Source organism: Phocoena phocoena, chromosome 3 (genome assembly GCF_963924675.1).
Source record: "Phocoena phocoena chromosome 3, mPhoPho1.1, whole genome shotgun sequence".
Classification (NCBI taxonomy): domain Eukaryota; kingdom Metazoa; phylum Chordata; class Mammalia; order Artiodactyla; family Phocoenidae; genus Phocoena; species Phocoena phocoena.
Window position 1 is genome coordinate 172809652 of NC_089221.1, and position 21526 is coordinate 172831177.

At 64.0% G+C, this 21526-nt stretch overlaps 1 protein-coding gene across 1 annotated transcript in view; it reads left to right on the forward strand.

Moving 5' to 3' along the window:
• SBNO2 (strawberry notch homolog 2) overlaps positions 1-21526 on the forward strand; it is a 30539-nt gene that overhangs the window by 6799 nt on the left and 2214 nt on the right. The window contains exons 4-23 of the mRNA XM_065873449.1: positions 10283-10444; positions 11609-11692; positions 11984-12080; positions 12404-12558; positions 12667-12800; positions 12881-12971; positions 13066-13209; positions 14715-14832; positions 15125-15230; positions 15649-15802; positions 16513-16689; positions 17176-17273; positions 18019-18101; positions 19007-19198; positions 19445-19614; positions 20163-20294; positions 20756-20891; positions 20966-21078; positions 21205-21276; positions 21388-21496. Coding sequence (XP_065729521.1) covers positions 10283-10444; positions 11609-11692; positions 11984-12080; positions 12404-12558; positions 12667-12800; positions 12881-12971; positions 13066-13209; positions 14715-14832; positions 15125-15230; positions 15649-15802; positions 16513-16689; positions 17176-17273; positions 18019-18101; positions 19007-19198; positions 19445-19614; positions 20163-20294; positions 20756-20891; positions 20966-21078; positions 21205-21276; positions 21388-21496 — 2527 coding nt within the window. The remainder of the gene's footprint in view (positions 1-10282; positions 10445-11608; positions 11693-11983; positions 12081-12403; positions 12559-12666; positions 12801-12880; positions 12972-13065; positions 13210-14714; positions 14833-15124; positions 15231-15648; positions 15803-16512; positions 16690-17175; positions 17274-18018; positions 18102-19006; positions 19199-19444; positions 19615-20162; positions 20295-20755; positions 20892-20965; positions 21079-21204; positions 21277-21387; positions 21497-21526) is intronic.

Here is a 21526-nt window from a genome sequence, read left to right on the forward strand (position 1 = left end):
CCTCCAGGAGAGGAAGGGCCAGTGGGTTCAGCATCCAGGGCGCCCGGCCGACGGCCCAGGACATTCTCCCCACCCACTACGGCCCCATGTCTCTGGCTCATCTGCGGGCTGGCGGCTGACGGGCCTCCTGTCCACCGTGTCCTGGGCACCGCTCCGCGTCCAGACTTGCTCCCCTGCTGGGGCGTCCCTGCTGGGTGGATGAAGCCTTTGGGGGTGTCGCGGCCCCTGCGGCCACCCGCCTGGCCTTGCTCCGCCTCCCACTCGCCCGCTCCCGCTGCTGCCCCAGCTCTGCGAGGGATCCACGCGGCGTCCGAGCCCAGCAGCCCCCGGGGCGCCGCGTCAGCTCCTTGCTGCAGGTGGGGAAGCGCGCCCCGTGTTGGAGGTTGCTCATCCACCTGACAGATGCTCGCTGAGAGCGGCCGCAGCCCACCCTCTCTCCAGCTGCCCTTGCTGGGGGCGAGTTGGACCCGGATCTCCCTTTAGAGCAGCGAAACCTTCTTCAAACGCAATCTCACCTCATTGCCAACCATGGAGTCAGACAGATGTGAGACCACAGTTCAGCCAGGCTGAGGGTCTGAGGCCCTGTGGTCAGCCTCCTCCACCTCCCCCTGGACCCTGGGCCTGTGGGCCAAGCCAGGATGGAGTCCAGAGCGAGCCTGGCATTCAAGGCCCTTCCCAGCCGAGCCCTGGCCCGGTGGGTCCACCACAGCCACCTCTGCTCCTGGTTCAGACTGAGTGACGTCGCACGGGGGCCGGCACGGGGACAGCCCCAAAGACGTCCCTGTCCTGGTCCCAGGACCTGTGGATCTGTTGCCTCACGGGGCAGAGGTGACTTTGCAGGTGGGATTAAATTAAGGCCCCTGAGATGGGGGTGACCCTGGATTCCCTGGGGGACCCAGTGTCATCACAGGGTCTTTTTATTTTAAATATATATATATATTTTTTTCAATTAATTAACGTACGTTTGGTTGCGTTGAGTCTTTGTTGCTGCGCGGGCTTTCTCTAGTTGCGGCAAGTGGAGGCTACTCTTCGTTCGCGGGCTTTCTCTAGTTGCGGCAAGTGGAGGCTACTCTTTGTTGCGGTGCTCAGGCTTCTCATTGCGGTGGCTTCTCGTTGCAGAGCACGGGCTCTAGGTGCGCGGGCTTCAGTAGTTGTGGCATGTGGGCTCAGTAGTTGTGGCTCATGGGCTCTAGAGTGCAGGCTCAGTAGCTGTGGTGCACAGGCTTAGTTGCTCCGCAGCATGTGGGATCTTCTCGGACCAGGGCTTGAACCCGTGTCCCCTGCATTGGCAGGCGGATTCTTAACCACTGCGCCACCACAGAAGTCCACAAGGTCCTTATGAGAGGGAGGCGGGAGGGTCAGAGGCAGAGAGAGACGGGAGATGCTGCGCTGCTGGCCGTGAGGATGCAGGAGGGGCCGTGAGCCAGGGATGCGGCGCCTCTAGAAGCTGGAAAAGGCGGGAACCGCTGCTGCCCTGGAGCCTCTGGTAGGAACCGGCTCTGACAACCCATCTCAGACTTCTGACCTCCAAAACCATAAAGTAATAGATGTGTGTTGTTTTAAGCCGCTTCACCATGTGAAGCCTTCGTGAGGCCCATGGCACACCGTTGAAGCGTTCACTCCTGTTTGTACATTAGAAGGAGTTGGAATGGGGAATCCAGACCTGGGCTGGGGGCAGGAAGTGAATAGAATCCCACAGGCCTTAACACACCTCCTGGTTACTAAACTTGAGCCCTGAGTTTCCTAGCAGCCAAAACGAAAAGAGAAAGGAGATGGGTTGTGTGACTCTTGCTGCCTAGCAGGAGAAAACTTCTCCCCGACTTCCGTTTTGGGCCAGGAGCAGTTCCCTGCACACAAGCCAGCCCAGGCCAGGACCTTTGGTGAGGGTCGAGCCGGCCTCTGTGTGGGGTCCCCATTTCCCAGGTACCTGGGAAGGATCTCTAGCCAGAGGGACTCTGCCCTGGGGAAAGCGGGAAGCCAGTCTGGTCCCTGCTCTGGGGCAGCTCTGCTTCACTAGACAGTCCTGGCCATCAGACTGGCACCCATTGAGCCCCCAGAGCCAGGGCCCTGGGTTCCAAGTGTGGGAGGGGAAGTGCCCCCAGGGATTACCTGAAAATTTCAGCTCTGACGCTCTTGCCTACACATTACACGTAGCATCTTACGTAGCCGAGGCCAGCGTCACAGGGCAAAAATTAGCCCTGGGGCAACACTGGTGACCACACCCATGTACACCCATGGGTGTGCTGAGGCTCCGAAAGAACCGGCCAGGTGTCTGTAGGGTGCCCCACACTGGGAGGGGGTCTGCGTCCCTGGCAGGAGGCCCACAAACACGGCACGTTGTCTTCAAGGCCTTGTTGATGCGTTTCGTTGCTGATGGGTTGACCTTGACCCCTGGTGAGGCAGCTTCCTCTGGGTCCCCCCACTGTGCACTGTCCTTCCCGCCCTCAGGTTGACACAGAGCTGCTCAGGCCCTTATACCCCTTACACCTTGAGGGGCCCCACGTGGGGTCTCCCACTGCAGGGTATGGTACGTGTTGGGGGGTGTGGACGTGTGGCTTTTATTTCTTAATTGGAATGTGACTTGCATTTCGTATGGTTCAGCAGCTTTTGTGCATTCACAGTGTTGTGCAGACATCACCTTTGTCCAAAGTCCAGAACCTTCCATCCCCCAAAAGAAACCCCATCCCCCTTAGCAGTCACCCTTCCCCCTCCCCCATCCCGACACCACAAGTCCCCTCTCTGTGTCTGTGGATCGGCCTGTTCTGGACGTTTCCCGTCAGTGGAATCACGCACTGTGTGTCCTTCTGCGTCTGGCTTCTCTCACTGAGCATCGTGTCCTCAGGGTCTGTCCACGTGGTAGCGAGTGTCCGTGCTTCACCCCTTTGCGTGGCCGAAGGACGTCCCCGTGTGTCGGGGGACACGTGTGTATATGTGTTTGTCCATCGATGGACATTTGGGTCATTTCCACCTCTCGGCTGCCGTAAATCATGCTGGTGTGGACGTGCGTGTAGACTTCAGTGTGAGCGTGTGTTCCAGGTGTGGTTGACTCTCGCTAGGAGGGCTGTTTGGGGCCTTGTTAGAGTCGGGGTTGGGGGGGTGCCCAGCCTTCCAAATGCCCCCCGAGGCCTTGTGCCTCCAGCTCTTGCTGCCCCTGCCCCTCCAGGCCTTCCTCTGGGTTCTCCCCACCCTGGTTTCTCTGGGGTCCTGGCTGCAGGGGTGGCTGCTCCGCCCTCCTTCACTGCCCCCCAGTGCCGAGCCCCGCTGCAGCCCCCGGGATCAGGTGCTGCCCTGACCCCTCCTCCCAAGGCCCCCTGGACCCTCACGTCTCAGCCAGGCCCCGGGGAGGGGGAGGGCTCTTTCTGGTGGGCTGAGACCCCCTCACACAGTCGCAGTTGGCAGGGCAGGTGTGCGCCCTGAGGGTCCCTCCAGGCATCTCAGGTGGGCCCCGCGTCCACCCGATAAGGACACTTTCCGTCTGCCAGCCCAGGCTTCTGGGAAGCAGGATGAGGTCACAGCTCAGAAAAGTGCTTTGCAAACTCTGGGCAGCTCCCCACACGGAGAGGGGTCGGCGACATCCTCTGCTCCGCGAACAGATTTCCACAGGGTCAGAGGCTTGGCCTACCCCGCCAGCAGGCTCCTAGCGATTTCTGGCGCTGGCAGGGCGCGGTGGGGGGCCACTTCCCGTGGGAAGCCCCTGGGTCACGCGGGGCCACGGCCAAGGTCCCCCGCCCTGGGGTCCGCACTCCCTCCGCAGGCTCCAGGGGAGGGTCCATCATGCTTCTCACAGCTCCTGGGGCCCCAGGCCTCCTGGGCTTGTGGCTGTGTCACCCCACCTCTTCCTCCGTCTCCACGTGGTCTTCTCCTGTCTGTGTCCAGACCTCCCTCTTGTAAGGGCACTGGCCGTCGGCTTAGGGCCTGCCCTGCTCCAGTGCGACCACATCTTAGCCGACTACATCTGCAGTGACCCCATTTCCAAAGGAGGTCCCGACATGGGCCGCGCCCACCCCTCTGTGGCCAGCCCGGGGGCAGCCTAGGGACCAGCAAGCGTCCTGTTGGCCGGGCAGCCCCACGGATCGGACGCGCTGGCCCGACAGGGCCGACCAGCCATCTGGTGATGAGATACAGGGGGCAGAGAGTCCGAGTTTAGAAACTGCTGGCAGCCTGACCAGTTTCCTGCTGCTGAAACCTAATCACAAAAAGTTTGTGCTTGTCCTTTGTGGGTTTTCTTTTCATGTCCGTTTCCTAGTAATTCTTTTCAAAATTGAGACAAAATCACACACCTTAAAATTCATCCTTCTAAAGTGTATTCACAGAGTTTTACAACCACCACCTTTATGTAATTCCAGAACGTTCCATCACCCCAAAAGGAAGCCCCATCCCCATCAGCAGTCACTCCCTCACCTCCTTCCCAGCCCCTGACAACCAGGAACCCACTCTCTGTGTCTGTGGGTCTGCCTGTCCTGGACGTTTCCCATCAGTGGACTCACACTGTGTGTCCTTCTGTGTCTGGCTTCTCTCACTGAGCATCGTGTTCTCAGGGTCCGTCCACGTTGTTGTGAGTGTCAGGGCTTCACCCCTTTGCATGGTTGAGTGATGCTCCCGTGTGTGGAGGGACCATGTGGTGTTTATCCGTCATCCGCTGGTGGACACTTGGGTTGTGTCCACCTTTGGCTGCTGTGGACGTATGTCTCCGTTGCCTCTGGTGGGCACCTGGCAGTGGAATCAGGGTCATGGGGTGACTGTGACTGTTTTCCGAGGACGCTGCCCCATTTCGCACCCCCACCGGCCGTGTAGGGGCTCTGATTTCTCCAGCTCCTCCCCACACTGGTCCCTGCTGGCTTTGTGGGTCCAGCCGTCGGGGGCGGGTGTGAAGTGTGTCCCGCTGGTTTCGGGTTGCGTTTCCTCGTTGCCTGACAGTTTGCGTGTCCTTCCTCCCCTTGTTGCCATTTGTGCACATTCCTCACCTGTGGCAGTGGCCGCTGGCCATGTTCCCCCCACTTCCTCCGCCGGCTGTGGGCTGGAGACAGGTGAGGGCTGCAGCATTGGGCAGAGGTCTCCCTGACCCCAGGGACCCTCCCCAGTCAGAGCTCTGGGGTGCTGGGCAGCCGCAGGGAGGCCCACGGGCCCGCTTGCTCCTCTCGGCCGCGGATCTGCACAGAACCGTCCTGGGATGGGGGTGATGGAAAGAAACAAGCAGGACGAGCACCAGGCCTCAGGGCTTTGTGCCCCCCGCCACTGGCCCTGTCTGCGTCCTGCCCTCTGTTCTGGGCTGCAGGTTGCAGGGGCTGACGCAACAGGGAAGAGCAGCGTTTCGGGCACAGCCAGGCCGCTTGCCAAGGCTGGAGGAGGAAGAGCAGGGCGGGGCCTGGGGCCCCATGGGGACGGCCCTCCAGGTGTGGCCACAGCACAGGCAAAGGCCCTGGGGCGGGCCCTGTGAGGCACTGGAGGCGGGCTCTGGGACAGTGAAGGTCCAGGCTGAGGAGCTGAGGGCAGGCCCAGGAGGGCGTGGGGGGCACGGAAGGGGCAGCCAGCCTAGGTTTCCTCCCTGCGATGCAGGGGCCTCTGAACTTCGAGTCATGCTGTGGGTATCCCAGGGGCAGCCGTGGTCCCTGCCAGGCCCAGCTGGGCACGTGCTTTGGGGGGACAGTGGTCTGGGGGAAACTGAGGCCATGGCCAGGAGAGCGCCCGGGGCCGGCAGGGGGCGAGCCAGTGGCAGCCCGCGGGCGTTGTTGACAGCCGTCTGTGGTAGATTCCGCCCCGTTCAGTAATTCTCTGCGCTTTGCCAGTAATCGTCCTGACTTACCAGGCAGGCATCATTTCCTGAAAGTCAGCCGGCCTTAGGGGAAGTAGGCGCAGGCGGTGACTAAACCAACATGCAAATGCGGCCGGGCGGGCTGAGGGCTGAGGGCCGGCGGGCTGAGCCGCCCGTGGTCATGAGGCAGCTGCTCCCACCGCTTTCTCGGGACCCGGCGGCCACCATGTCCCAGCTGCGCTTCTGGCTGCAGTTTGCAGCCCTCGGCAAGGTAACCCTGGGCTCCTGCCTTGCGAGGGGGGCCGGGCTGGGAGGGCCCGTGGGAACCGCCCGGAACAGCCGGGCTGGGGGCGGGGGGGAGGGCTCCCCCAGCCTGCTCCGTCTGTTTTTGGCAGCGAGGATGACCCCGCTGGAGTTTTCCGAGCAGAGCCACGTGGAATGTGGGGACAGCCAGGGAGGGCAGGGGGCTGCAGGGGGCTGGAGCCGTCCCACCTGGAGTCTTGTGGGTGCTCCGTGTCCTGGGATGGTGGCAGTGTCTCTGTGGGGCATGGTTTGAGACGGGCTCTGATTGGACAGGTAGGATCGGTCCCCATCCCTCCGTCTCTCTGTCCCGCTGTCCCTCCTCAGGGCCCCTGCCCAGGGCCAGTGAGAGGACCTGTGTCCGAAGAGTGTTTCTGGGGTCACTTTCCTGGCTGGGAGGGGGTGCTGAGCAGACCCAGAGCCGGGTCCAGTCTGGGGGCCATCCTGTCCCAGCCTTGCTGGGCGGTGGCAGAGATGAGGTGGGGGGGTCACTGCATGGGCAGCTCCTCGCTGGTCCAGGGTCCCCGACATGCTGAGAGGCAGTAAGCACGGTGGGCGACCCTGTGCCCTCCTGGCCCCCCAGAACTGTCGGGGTAACCAGCCAGCTCCCCCGCATTGGGGCCTGCAGTGGGAAGAATGGGGGCAGGGGGGCCTGGGATCCCGGAGGAGTTCCAGGTGGGGCGCAGGTCGGGAGGTGAGCCCGGGGAGGGGTGGACACAGGCTGCCGGGTTGGGGGCTCTGGTGAGGGCCTGGGAGCTGCGGCCCTACCCTGACTGGGCCCTGGGGACCCAGGGAAGGTGATTCTGGGTTTGGGTCATCTTGGAGGTCTCCTGTGGCTGCCGGGAGTCAGGTCCCAACACTGGCAGGCAGCCCACCAGGGGGGTCCACTCTCACTCCCATCCAGCCACCCGCCCTCCACGGTGGGGAGGGGGAGGGAGAGGGACCTCGGGAGCCCCACCCCCACCCCCTGGGAACCCAAGTGAGGCCCACCTCCCTTTGCCCCCAAGGATCCAGGGGCCCCCAGACGATGCCAGCTGCCCATCAGGGCGTCTGGTGGAGACGGTGTCCACAGACTGGGGAGAGAGCACCCACTTTCTTAATAAATTATATTTTTTAGAGCAGTTTTAGATTTACAGACACTGTGAATCAGTTCAGAGGGACCCCGTGTGCCCACGACCAGCCCCTTGGCGCCGCCCACGTCCCAGCTGATGGGCCCGTGTTCATACGTCGTCCTCAGGGCCCCAGAGTCCACGCTTCCCCAAGTCGCCTCTGCCCCAGCAACACTGTGGCACCAGGGCCCCCAGGCTGTGCCGGTGTCGCCCGCTCTCCTGGGGTGGGCTGGGGCCCTGGGCAGTCGTGGGGAGCCCAGCCTAGGACTCCTGCAGGACTTCCGCAGTTTGGGTTTGTCCGGTGTTTTCTCGTGGTCGCACTGGGGCCATGGGTTCCCCGGGGGAGACCTCGGAGGGGAGGTGCCCTTCTCAACCATCACCCCAGGGGTCCCTGCTGCTGAACTTGACCTGACCTCCTGGCTCCTCCACGGGGGGTTTCTTCACCTGCGCGCTGTCCTCCTGGGAAGGGTCTCCGTGCTCAGCCCTCACACAGGGTGGCCCCCGAGCGCCCCTTTCAGCCCCTGCCTCTGCCATCTTCGGGGCTGGCCCCTGAGGTCCCGCCCGGCTCCCTGCCCGCTGCCCAGTGACTGTTTCACCTTTGGGAAGCAGGCCCACCTCTCAGGGCTCCAGGGTCATCGTCACCCTGACCAGGCTCGGCGGCGCTCGCTGGGAGGGCCACGCTGGTCCCAGAGGGACTTTAGCAAAGACAGCTGTCCCCGACTGTACGCGGACCCCACCCCAGCCAGCCTTTGGAGTCTCTGGGGGTCACTACTCCATGTCACTTCATGGGGTCTGGGCAGCCAGCTTCTGCAGCCCACCCTTCCCTGGCATTGTCCACCAGACTCGGGATGTGCCACCTCTGACCCCAGCCGACCGGGGTTGGGGTAGGGAGCAGGCCTCAGGGTCAGCAGAGCCAGACCCACTGCCGCCGCCTCAGTGTCCCCCGAGATGGATGCTCTGGCCTGTTGAGTCGCCAGGCTCTCGCATGGGGGTGCAGCGTGCCCCAAGGAGCATTATGGAGCACCTGTTCCCTGCTCTGGGGTTGGCATCCCCCTTCTGCTTCTTCCCAGGCTGCTGCCCGGGCCTGAGCTGGTCCTGCTAGGCACTGTCTGCCACGCCCCCATCTCCTCGCCTGGACTTGCCCAGTCGCCAGGTCCTGCAGCTGCAGGCGGTGGGGGGAGGTTGGGGTCTGCCCCCCTTCCGTGGGGCCAGACTGCGTGTGGCCAGGGGGCAGGGGCCAGGAGGGGCCTGGCGGGCAGAGCGCCCTCCTTGCAAACCGCCAGAGCCAGGGCACCCCAGGCAGTGGGAGGCGTCCACAGGGGGCCCCCAGCCTTATACCAGCTGAGCGGGCCCCACCCCTTCCTGCCAGGCCCGCTGTCCTTTTCTCACAGTGCTCTCAAGCCTGCCTGTTGGGGGCTGTGCACGCACCAGCATCTGAGCACGGGGTCCTGGGGAAGCTGGACAGTGTTGCCTGGAGGTCCCCGCACCCCAGGGCGTGGGGGGCTGATTCCCATGCAGATCAGTCGGAGGGGAGCCCCAGAAACACGGCCCTTGAGGGGCTGTGGGGCAGGACTGGGAACTGGCTGAGATCAGGGACCTGTTCTCGGTGACCTGGGACTGCGGAGACCTGCCCTCCACCCCCAGAAGCCAGCTCAGCTGTGGCCTCCAGGCCCGAGCTGGTCACATCGGGTGGACCCTAGGCCCAGGCCCCCCCTTCCTCCCCAGAGTCCACTGATCTGAGCCCCTGGAGCCCCGAGACCCCCACTGGTCAGCCCTGCCCACCCTCCTGGCTTTCTCTCACTGGTTAGTGGGACACCACACCCTCTGTCCCAGCCCGCCCGGCTGGGGGCTCCCAGAGGGCCGCTCTCTCTCCTCCTTGGCCCCTGCCCTGCTTGGGAAATGCTCCTGTTGATGGGCCCGCTGAGGCCACAGCCCACCTGGCTCCACCCATGGCAGGAAGGCGGGGGTGGGGGGTTACCTCCGAGGGCTGCCCCACATCTGAGCCTGGAGGGGCTAAGGGAGGTGGGGGGCCTGCACCTTCCCCAGCTCTGGGCACAGGGGGCTGTGCTGCACTGCCCTCCCCAGGTGGCAGGCGGCGTGGGCACCGTGACCCAGCGGGGCACTGCAGGGGACCCTGGTCCAGAAGCCCCAAGGGGCTGTCTCTGCATGTCCCCACGTCCAGCACAGGCCAGGCACACTCAGGAGCTCCATGCCTGCGACCAGGGCTGGGAGGGAGCGAGGCCGGTACGGGACCCCCCGGCGCTGCACCTGATTCCCTTTATTTATTTATTTTGGCTGCATTGGGTCTTCGTTGCGGCACGCAGGCTTCTCTCTAGTTGTGATGTGCTGGTTTTCTGTCTCTAGTTGTGGCGTGCGGGCTCAGTTCCCCACCCAGGGATCGAAGCCCCGTCCCCTGCATTGGAAGGCGGATTTTCTACCACTGGACCACCAGGAAAGTCCCCCGATTCCCTTTAAATTTAGGTTTAGAAACTGTAACCTCCACAGCAGCAGATGTCTCCTGAAGCTGTGGCGGTCCGTGCGTCCTGGCATCCCTACACCGGTGTCACCCCCTCCATGGGGATGGGCCAGGGCAGGCACGGGGTGTCCGTCACCTTCTCCCGGTGTCCCCTGAGTAGAGTCCAGCGCAGAGCCTGTGGGGTCTGGTTTCTCTCACCTCCACTTGCCTTCTTCCTTTTTTCTTTTCAAACAGCTTTGTTGATACAGTTCACATATTGTAAAACTGACCCATTTGAATTGCATCATTCGGTGTTTCCAGTGCATTCACAGAGTCGGGCAACCATCACCTCTGTTTAGTTCCAGAACATTCTCATGGCCCCAAAGAGAAGCCCCGTCCCCATCAGCAGTCATCCCACACCCTCCCCAGTCCCTGACAACCAGGAACCCCCTCTCTGTCCCTTTGGACCTGCCTGTTCTGGACGTTTCCCATCAGTGGAATCACACACCGTGGGTCCTTCTGTGTCTGGCTTCTCTCACTGGGCGTCGTGTTCTCAGGGTCCATCCACGCTGTAGCGAGTGTCAGTGCGTCACCCCTTTCTGTGGTAGAGCAGCATCCACCGTGTGGCTGGGCCTCACAGCTGCCCTCACCCGGCCTGTCTTGCAGGACTCCTCGTACCTCGATGACCTCTCCAATGCCTCCATCTTCTCCTCGTCCGTGGACTCCCTCTCGGACATCGCAGACACACCTGACTTCCTGCCCGCCGACAGCCTCAGCCAGGTGCCCACCATCTGGGACGTGAGCACTGGCCCCTCCACCCACGACAAGGTCAGTGTGCCCCATCCTCGGCCGAACAGACACGGAGGAGGGTGTCGCTCGAGGGTGCTCATGTCTCCCATGTAGGCCAGAAGATGCAGGGGCTCCCCAGGGGGAAGAGGGGCTCCGGGGAGCCCGGCATACACTAGTGGACACCGGTGGGCATATGCCTAGATGCCCTGACGGGTTCAGTGCCCATGAAACCCCCGGGCCCTTGGGAAGGGTCTGGGCCCAGTCTGGGGCTGGCAGGGGGATACGAAGCGCCCAGAGTAGGTGCGGCAGGCGACCCAGGCCCGTCCTCGCCTCGCCAGGGCCCTCCTACCGGTTCCCAGCCTCCCAGGAACCTGAGGCCCGGGGCGGGCAGCTGAAACGCCACGCCCACTGCTGCTGTGGCCAGCCCTGCCTGCGGGAACCTGAGTCAGCCTTCCAGGAACCTGCGTCTGCAGCTGTTTGTTTGTTTTCGTTAATTCAAAAAAAAAAAAAGGGAGAGGGAATTGAGAGTAGGTTTCAGACCTCCCTGTACCTCACTTCCATTTCATTTTCGTTTCAAAAAAAACTTTGTGTTTTTTTTCCTGCCAGTTTTATTGAGATGTGATTGACATACAGCAGTAAGTTTAAAGTGCACGTACAGAATGGTGATTTGACTTGCATACATCGTGAAATGATGACAAGTCAGTGAACCTCCATAGTCTCATATAGATACAGAATTAAAGAAATAGAGGGGATTCCCTGGCGGTCCAGTGGTCAGGACTCGGCACTTTCAGTGCTGAGGGCATGAATTCAGTCCCTGGTCAGGGAACTAAGACCCCACAAGCCGCACAGTGTGCCCAAAAAAAAAAAAATTAGAGAAGTAAAAACCGTATTTTTTCCTTGTGCCGAGAACCCCTAGGGTTTACTTTAAGAACTTTCATATATAACATACAGCAGTGCAAATTCTATTTATCGTGTTTCACGTTGCATTCCTAGTACCTATTTATCTAGCACTTTATGTATCCCAAGTACTTACGTATCTATCAGATCTAGATGGGCGGGCAACAGGAAGGAGGCCGGTGGCCAGCTGAGGGGCTTGAGGACCACAAGGCGACCCCCCCTGGAGGCCGGGGGGCCCATAGAGGCACTTCCTCCCTACCTGTGGCCTGCAGTCTCATGCCTACTCTCCCTGCCTCTCCCCTCCAGCTGTTCCTGCCCAGCGGGCCATTTACAGGCCTTGAGGACCCTGTGTCCTCTCTCTCCAGCACCCCACTTCTCGTCAGCTACCAGGTGAGCCAGGCCCCTTCCCTACCCCTGCCCATCCCTCCTGGGGATCAGGGAGGGCCACTCACTCAGGCACCTGCTGTATGCGGGCCCTGGGCCGGCTTAGAAGCATGGTCTGCCCATTATACAGGTGGGGAAACTGAGGTCCCAGGGAGGCGTCATGCGAGGAGGGGGGACCTCTCCCTATTGCCCCAAGTCACTGGGCTGGCTGGTGGACCAGGCTCCTGATCCGGGCAGGGAGGCTGGCGTGGTGCAGGGGACAGTACCGTCCCCAGCACGACAGCACCTTGCCCTCAGTCTCAGAGTCACCCCGAGGAGGACGACGAAGCTGAGGAGGATGAGGCGGAGGAGCTGGGCCACGCGGAGACCTACGCCGACTACGTGCCGTCCAAGTGTGAGTGTGCTGTGGGAGAAGACCCCCAGCAGCGATCACCGGGCTGCACAGCCTCACGGGGTCTGCGTCCTCCGGCCAGGGGTGCCCATCTCCGGGGTCCCTGAAGGTCCCAGGGCCCCTTAGACTGCCAAGGCAGGTGTGGGAGCTGTGGGCGGGCTCCGGAGGGGCGGTTCTGTAATCGGGGTTGTGCTCCTCACTGGGCACATAGGCGGAGGGGGCAGTGGAGAGGTCAGCCGCCTTCCTGCTATGCATCGATGGGCCACGCCCCCAACCCTGTCCAGACCACGCCCCTGACCTGCCCCACCGCCCCCATGCCCCTCTAGCCAAGCTTGGGAAGCAGCACCCGGACCGCGTGGTGGAGACCAGCACTCTGTCCAGCGTTCCGCCGCCGGACATCACCTACGCCCTCGCCCTGGCCTCCTCCGACAGCGGAGCCCTTTCCGCCTTGCAGCTAGAGGCCATCACCTACGCCTGCCAGGTGATCCCAGGGTCTCCCAGCAGGTCTGCGTCCGGCGTGGGGGGGGGTCTCAGTGCCCACCCAGACCCTGCCGCATGCTGACCCCCGTCTCCTCCCCCACCCCCGCAGCAACACGAGGTCCTGCTCCCCGGTGGGCAGCGCGCGGGCTTCCTTATCGGCGATGGCGCGGGTGTGGGCAAGGGCCGCACGGTGGCCGGCATCATCCTGGAGAACTACCTGCGGGGCAGAAAGAAGGCCTTGTGGTGAGCTGTCCCTCCCTGGGCATGGGGTGGGCCGGCAGGTGGGCAGGGGGTTCCTGAAGCCTGCTGGCCCGCACCCGCAGGTTCAGCGTCTCCAATGATCTCAAGTACGATGCGGAGCGCGACCTTCGGGACATCGCCGCCCCTGGCATCGCGGTGCACGCGCTGAGCAAGGTGGGTAGCCCGCAGCCCCCCCGCCTGGTAGGGGGTCCCGGAGTGCGGGCGTGGCTATGTCCCGGCGCGCACCGATGCCTGGCCCTCTCCCCAGATCAAGTACGGCGACAACACTACCTCAGAGGGCGTCCTCTTTGCCACCTACTCCGCCCTGATCGGGGAGAGCCAGGCAGGCGGGCAGCACCGCACGCGCATCCGGCAGATCCTGGAGTGGTGTGGGGAGGCCTTCGATGGCGTGGTATCCTGGCCGTGATGCGGGGGCGGGGCCGAGCGCAGGGGGGCGGGAGGGGCGGAGCCGAGTGCAGGGGGCCGGGAGGCCTTGGTCCTGGAGGGTGCGGAAGCGCGGGAGGAATTCCCGGAAGGGAGGGCCTGGTGGCGCAGGCTCGCCCTCAGGGACAGCTGTTACCCGCCCCTGGCCGTCTGGCTCAGCCTCCTGGCTCCAGCCGGCCAGACCCATAACCACAGGGTCGGGGTGGTGTTTGCTGCGACACCGCGGGCGGCGGGGCCGGAGGTCTGGGGGCGCAGAGCACTTCCTCCCCCGTCCTTGTCCGGCCCCCAAGCTGGTCCCACCCAGGCTCCGTCGGGGCGGGGCGGGAGGCAGTCCAGGAGAGCCAGAGCACAGCTAGGCCAGAGGCCCCGCTGCTCTAGCTCTGCCAGCTGCTGTGGGTCCCAGGCCCTTCCTGACTGGGCCGAAGCCCCAGGCGTCTCCCTCCTTTGCTTTTCAGCCTGAGATCACTTTCTTTTTGCTCCCACCAAACAGTAGGAAACAAAGCATAGGAAAGTCCACCAGGGACTGCCCTGGTGGTCCAGTGGTTAGGACTCCCTGCTTCCGATGCAGGGGGCACGGGTTTGATACCTGGTCGGGGAACTGAGATTCCGCAAGCTGCCTGGTGTGGCCAAAAAAAAAAAAAAAAGGAATGTCCATCAAGCTGTAGGAAAAAGAAGTATAGGGGACTATAAGCTAGAGTCTGATGTGTGTCTGGTGTTAACGTTTTCTTGTTTCACACATTCCTCTTACCAGTAACAGCCTTCAGGCCAAGCCCCCTCGGCCTTCTCCCCAGCTGCTCCCCCCCTCCACACACACACACACACACACACACACACACACATGGGCCACAGCTTCCCCTGTGGATTTCTGCAGGGGCCCTTAGAGGACCCTCGGGCTCTATCTCCCTGGGATTCACCCTTGTTCTCAGAAGTGGGGTGAGTGCACTTTCCCGAAGCTCCCCTCGCTCCCTCTGATGAGACAAGGCCTGTGGGCCCTCTGTTCACGAGGCATAGTCTGTTCAGAGCTCCCATGAGCCAGAAGCAGCAGCAGGGTTACTGATGCTACACCTCGGGGGCTGCCTGATGGCATCGGGCTAACCTCACTCACGTTTCCGCTGATCCTCCGTCGAACCCCTGTACCTACGTGTGGACACGTGCGCGTGCATGTGGCACTCACACCTTGCCTTTCAGGTAGGTTCGTGACAGACATACTTGTCTGTAACTTGTGCTTTTTCCCCTGAAAACATTAAGAACTTTCTGTGTCTTCCAATTCCTGTCCACATTGTTCGGGGCCTAGAGGCTGTTTCCCTCTGGCTTTGGTGGCCTCACACACCCCAAGGACCCCACCCTGTGGCCAGATCCCCCCAGGCACCTTCCGGAGTTCCCCCCAACCAGGAAGGGACCACCTAGGGTGTTCTGGTGGGTCTGTGGGACGGCCCGCCTTCCAGAACAGTCCTTAACCCACGCCCACCCCAGATTGTGTTTGACGAGTGCCACAAAGCCAAGAACGCCAGCTCCACCAAGATGGGCAAGGCCGTGCTGGACCTGCAGAACAAGCTGCCCCTGGCCAGGGTGGTCTACGCCAGCGCCACAGGTAAGGGGCCTAGTCATCGATGAGCGAGCGATGCCTGCCCTGGCGCAGCTGTGTGTGGGAGAGAGTCGGGGGGGGGGGGGGGGGGGCGTCTGGTCTGCAGCCCAGCTCCTGCCAGGCCCTGTTCTCAGACACCAACCCCTGTCAGGGGCCTCCCTTATGCCAGCTGGCCGTGGGCACTTTCCCGAGAGCCTCAGGTCCCCATTCCTGGCCCTCGTGCCATTTCCGGGGCCACACCTGAGGCCCCCGACCTTCCCAGGTCGGAGGAGCTGACGGTGGCTCCCCCTTCCCCCAGGTGCCTCTGAGCCCCGGAACATGATCTACATGAGCCGCCTGGGTATCTGGGGCGAGGGCACACCCTTCCGGACCTTCGAGGAATTTCTGCATGCCATCGAGAAGAGGTGCGCGCTTTACCCCGTGCCCATCCCCCACATGATGGGAGCGGGGGCCAGGTGTCACCCTCACCCCTGCCCATGCTCCTCTGGCAGCCAGAGAGATCTTAAAATGCAAATCCTATCCTTCCTCTGCCTAGTACTTCCCATCGGTCTCGGGGGGAAAGGGCCTCCTCCCCACTTTTCCTGCTCCTGTGCAGGCCCCTCCTTGGTCCAGGCAGACTACCTTCTGTCTGTTTCCAAGGCCCACCAGGCCCTTGGTGACCACAGGGCCTTTGCAAGTGCTCTCTGCTCCATGCACCTGGCCCTTCCTCGCTCTCCAGGGCTCAGTGCTGGGTGACAGCCCCTCCCCGGGTTGCTCTGTCCCTGGGTGGGACCTAGCATGTGGTCCCAGGCCGTTGCCCAGGCAGCCTGTGTTTACCTGCAGGGGTGTGGGCGCCATGGAGATCGTGGCCATGGACATGAAGGTCAGCGGCATGTACATCGCACGCCAGCTCAGCTTCTCTGGCGTCACCTTCCGCATCGAAGAGATCCCGCTGGCCCCGGCCTTCGAGCACATCTACAACCGGGCGGCCCTGCTGGTGAGCCTCTGAGTGGACAGCCTGCATGTCCCCTTGGAGTTACGCCCCGTCACCTTCAGCGTCTGCCCTTAAGACACCACAGGGATTAGTCAGACTGGACAGGAGGGAGCACCTGGCCCGCCCGCCTCGGTCTTTGGCAGGAGCCCAGCATCTTGATCCTGTTCAAGTTGGGGATTCTGTACGGACTGTACGCCCGCATCCCCGCCTCCCCTCCCCACGATTTCGTGAGCACGTTGCCCCCAGGACAGAACCCAGAGCTGGTGGCCATTTTCTGTCTCTCTCCGTGGGGCCGTCCTGGGCGCTGCGGGGTGGGAGCACCTCCCTGGACCCACCTGCTCGATGCGTGTGACAGCCACAGATGCCCCAGACATGGCCCGGTGTCCCCTGGGGGCAGGACCGCCCCAGCGAGACCCTGGTCTGAAGTGTGGAGAGTCAGAGGCCACTGGCAGGGAGCTGGCAGGGAGGGTATCCCTGCTGCCTCGGGAGGCGGTGTCCACCCGCCCCCGGGCTGCACGAGCGCCATTCCACCACGGTCTCACCAGCATCACACTTGTTGTTTCTTAACATTTCCGACCGTCCGGCTATTGCCAGGGTCTCCTCGTTGCTCTACTTGCAGCCCCCCTTCCCTGGCCCACATTTCCACGGGGCGGGGGCAGCCGGGGTCCGGGCAGAGACGGTGGTAGTGAGCTCAGCCAGGTGTGTCATTTCAGTGGGCCGAGGCCCTGGGCGTGTTCCAGCAGGCAGCCGACTGGATCGGCCTGGAGTCACGCAAGTCCCTGTGGGGCCAGTTCTGGTCGGCCCACCAGCGCTTCTTCAAGTACCTATGTGTTGCCGCCAAGGTGCGCCGGCTGGTGGAGCTGGCCCGGGAGGAGCTGGCCAGGGACAAGGTGAGCTGGGCTGTGCCGGGCCCCCTGCCTCCCTGTGTCAGGGGTGAGTGGGCAGAACCCGGCACGCCGTGTCAGCCTCACGATTGCAAAGGATCGCGTGTGGCTGGGCTGAACCCGCAAGGATGGGGCTGGTGAGGGCAATGCTGAGGCCCGGAAGGTTCTGGTCCCGCCTTGCCCCAGGCTCCCCGTGTGCAGGCTGGGCTGGCGAGTCCCAAGAAAGAACAGGGCAGAGGATGGGGGTGGGGGTCCGGGAGCTGAGGCTGGCTGTGGGCTGCCAGGTGGACTTTCCAGGTGGATCTGGGCTTGTTGGGGCCTGGCAGCCCAAGGGACACGGGGGTGGGAGGAGGGAGAGACTGAGGCCCGCCCTGGGTTTCGGCTGCTGGGACAGGGCCGGTGTGGGGCCTGGGGCTTCCCTGGGGGCCCCTCTGGGGCCCGCACTCCGGGGCTGGTGGGCAGGCCTCTGCTCACCACCACCCACCCCCGCAGTGCGTGGTTATTGGGCTGCAGTCCACGGGTGAGGCGCGTACCCGGGAGGTGCTGGGCGAGAAGGAGGGCCAGCTTGATGGCTTCGTGTCCGCTGCCGAGTGAGTGATGCCTGCGGCCCGGTGGGGAGGGTGGGGGCTATGCTGGGGACCCCTCCCTGTGCGACCCACCCTGGGGCCGACCTGTGGCCTGGCCCTGCCTGTATTCCCAGCCTAGGGAGCGCCCCGGTCCTAAGTGACCTTAGGTCCATCTCGCATCGTAAAGCCAGAAAGGGTAACCGTGGGGACCCCAGGACTCGGAGGGCGCTGGCCGAGGGTCCCAGGGCTTTAGAATGAGGCTTCACGGTGCCTGCACCCACCCCCCCCAACGTGGGAACCGTGCCGTTTCAAGGACGACACTGATTTTAGGGACTGGCCTTGCTGGTCCCCAAAGCCCCTGGCCTCCCTTCCCACCCTGGGTGAGGGTCCCAGCACGAGGCCCCTTGCCTGGCTCACCTCATCCTGGCCCCTCCCCCTCAGCCCAGCATCACCTCCCTTCCCCTGGGACCCCATCCTGGGAGCCTCCCCCTCGGCCCGTCATCGCGTGTGGGCAGAGCTGTGGGCCCTTTGACAGCGGGAGCCCCACCCAGCTTCCCACCCACGCTCCGTCCATTGCCCACCACGTGGGACCCCCGCCCCCCTGTCCTTGCAGCTCCTTTCCCCTCCCACGCGCCTTCTCTGAGCCCCTGCACCCAGACCCACCCGCGGGGCCCCCTGGCGCTGGGTGTCCCCACCAGAGCAAACCCACACACGGGACCCAACCCCTCCAGGTCTCCCAGCGAAAATAAACTCTGCTTCTCACTTTCAGAGGCGTCTTTCTGTCGCTAATTCAGAAGCACTTTCCTTCAACCAAGAGGAAGCGAGAGAGAGGACCGGGCAGTAAGCGAAAAAGTAAGCGCCTGCCGCCCGCCTGGACCTCAGGCGCCTTGTGGCCTCCTCCCTTGCTCCTGCCGCCTCCCTCCGGCCTCCCTCCTTTCTGAGCCTTGATCTGGGTCAGGCTGTCACTCCCGCTGCCCCCTCTGCTGCTGGCTGCACAGCCACGTGGCCTGACCCCTGATGCCCTCCCCAACCCTCCAGGGCAGCTTGCTCAGTCAGCTAAAAACCCCAGCGCTGCAGGATGGGGGTGTGGCTAGCGCATCCCCACGGCCTCTAGCCTCACCTCCAGAAGGTGGGGCCTCGCGCTCTCCAGGTGAAAGTGAACCGGAGGCCAGAACCACACTGGTCCAGGGACTAGGATGGAGCCCTTAAAAGCACCCCGGGATTGGGGAGTGGCCTCATAGCACCTTCTGGCATGCACTGCCCGCTGTTCTAGGCACAGGCTGAGCATCTACGCCAAGGGGGGGAAGTAGGGCTCAGAGAGGCCAAGCAACTTACCTGAGGGTACACAGCCAGCCTTGGGGGCCCAGTCTTGCTCCTCCCACTTGCTGGGACCGGCCTCCTGGGTGTCCTGGATGGTAGCTTAGTTACGTAGGCCCCTGGACCATCACCCCATCAGGGCCTGGGCTCATCTTCTGGCCGACCCACCCAGGGCCGCCCTGTGAGGGTGGGCGTGTGGCCTCCCCAGGCACCACCCGAGGACACACTGCCGTGTCAGGAAGTCTGGCAGGGATGTTAGAGGTGCCCCTTTACGCTGTGCCCTGGCCACCAGCAGAGCCCAGACCTGCCAAAGGTGTATGGAGCAGGGGGCTCTGGCCCTGAGCCCTGACCATCCTGGTACCCGGGCCTGTCCCCAGACCGTGCCGCCAGGACAAAGGCGCAGGGCCAGGTGGCAGTGACCCCTGGCTGCTCTCCTGCAGGGCGGCCGCGGGGCCGTGGGGCCAAGGTGCCCAGGCTGGCGTGTGACGCAGCGGGCGTGATCCGCGTCAGTGACGACAGCAGCACGGAGTCGGACGGCGGCCTGGACAGCGACTTCCACTCCTCCCCCGAGTCCCTGATGGACGATGACGTGGTCATCGTGGACGCCATCGGGCTCCCAGCCGATGACCGCGGTGAGGGCCGCGGCCACCCCCATGCCCTCCCCCCAGGTCCTCCCCCCACGTTCCTGCTTCTCAGGCTCCGAGTGCGGGGGTCGGGGCGCGCGGCTGGCAAGGGCTGGTGGGGCTTAGGGAGAAGGTTCTGGGCCCCTGGCTCAGCCCCGCTCCCCAGAGGCCCCCGTCATCCTCAAGGGCCAGGGCTGGGAACAGGGCCGTGGGCAGGCAGCCTGGACAGTCCCCCTTGACCGTCTGACCCCACAGGCCCCCTGTGTCCCCCACCGCGGGACCTGCACGGCCCCGGTGTCCTGGAGCGGGTGGAGCGGCTGAAGCAGGACCTGCTGGCCAAGGTGCAGGTGCTAGGCCGGGAGCTGCCCGTCAACACCCTGGACGAGCTCATTGACCAGCTCGGGGGTCCGGAGTGCGTGGCGGAGGTGAGCTCTGGTGCTCCCTGGTGGCCAGCTTGGCGGTGGCGGTGGAACCGGGGTGGAGGGGGGGGGCGGTGCTGCAGCTGCTGGGTCCAGCGTCCCGTGTCCTGCACTACCCCTTCAGCCACTGCCGCCCAGCTCCATGCCCACCTCCCCCCACGCCCACCTCCCCCGCACGCCCCCCTGGGCCAGGGCTCCCAGGCCTGATCCCCGACCCCATCCCCCACCCTGTCCCCGCTCCCGTCCTTCTTTCCCCCTGTGCTCCTGTGGCTCTTTCCTGGGACGTCCCTCTGGTGCCACCTCAGTTTCATCTTGGCTCAGGTGGCTGGGTTGCCATAAAAAATCTTAGGAAGATGGCAGTTAACATTCCTGCTGATGGCCCCGTGGGCACCCGAGCCTGGCAAGAGGCCGGGTCCTGGCAGCCCCCTGCCACACACACCCAAGAGCGCCAGGGTCCCAGGTGGGGGGACAGGGAAACTGAGGCCCACGGGGACCAGCCCCTGGGCGACCACAGCGGCTGACAGCCTGTCCCCTCGCCCCCACCACGGCCACAGATGACTGGCAGGAAGGGCCGCGTGGTGTCCAGGTCCGACGGGACGGTGGCCTTCGAGTCCCGGGCGGAGCAGGGCCTCTCCATCGACCACGTGAACCTCAGGGAGAAGGAGCGCTTCATGAGCGGAGAGAAGGTGGGGTGCGGGGCTGTGCCTGGAGGGCACCCCTGTGCACCTGCGCATGGGCTGGGAGGCACAGGGGTCCCGAGCGGCTGGCTGGAGGACCACCAGCTGTGTGTGGGTGTGTGTGCTGTGCTCCTGTGCCTGTGTGGGACCCCCACAGCGCCCCCCGGCCAGCCCCGCCTTCAGCCTGAGTCCCACGCGCCCGGTGTCGGTGCCTGGCCCACCGCTTCTCTGGGCTGCCCCGTGGGAGCTGATGTCCACAGGGCAGGCAGACCCTCCAGGGGTGACCCGGGATGGTCCAGATTCCATTCTAAGCCTTCGGAGACACCTTCACGGACACACACGTCTGAACTTCCTGTGTGGGTCCCCCCAGGTGCAGCCGGTTGAGCCAGGGCACGCGGGGTGCGGGGCGAGGAGGAGCGGGCTGCCCGCCCTGCCGCCCCACAGACCTGTCCCCGTCCACGTCCCTCTAGCTTGTGGCCATCATCTCGGAGGCCTCCAGCTCCGGCATCTCCCTCCAAGCCGACCGCCGGGTACCGAACCAGCGGCGCCGGGTGCACATGACGCTGGAGCTGCCCTGGAGCGCCGACCGGGCCATCCAGCAGTTTGGTGAGCCCCGCCCCGCCCCAGGCCGCCCCCACCCCCGGGCCTGCCTGGTCCCTAAAAGCCCTCTCTGCCTCCAGGCCGGACCCACCGCTCCAACCAGGTCTCCGCGCCCGAGTACATCTTCCTCATCTCAGAGCTGGCCGGGGAGCGCAGGTTTGCCTCCATCGTGGCCAAGAGGCTGGAGAGCCTGGTGAGCCTGTGGGCGGAGGCGGGGGCTGGGTGTGGGACTGGGTGGGGAGGCTCCCTGGGGAGGGCGGAGGGCGCAGGGAGGAGCACCACGTGGGCAACGTGTGACCACTTCCCCCATCCCGGGCAGGGGGCTCTGACCCACGGGGACCGCCGAGCCACCGAGTCCCGTGACCTGAGCAAGTACAACTTTGAGAACAAGGTACCCGAGGTGGGAGAGCCCAGGAGAGGAGGGTCCTCGGGGTGCCAGGACCCCGAGACCTGGGGTGCCCCAGCCTCTGACCCGGCCCGCGGCCCTCACCCCTCCCCACAGTACGGCGCCCGGGCGCTCAGCTGCGTCCTCACCACCATCCTAAGCCAGACAGAGAGCAAGGTGCCGCTGCCCCAGGGCTACCCTGGAGGGGACGCCGCCTTCTTCCGTGGTGAGTTGGTGGACTCTCCCCACACCGCAG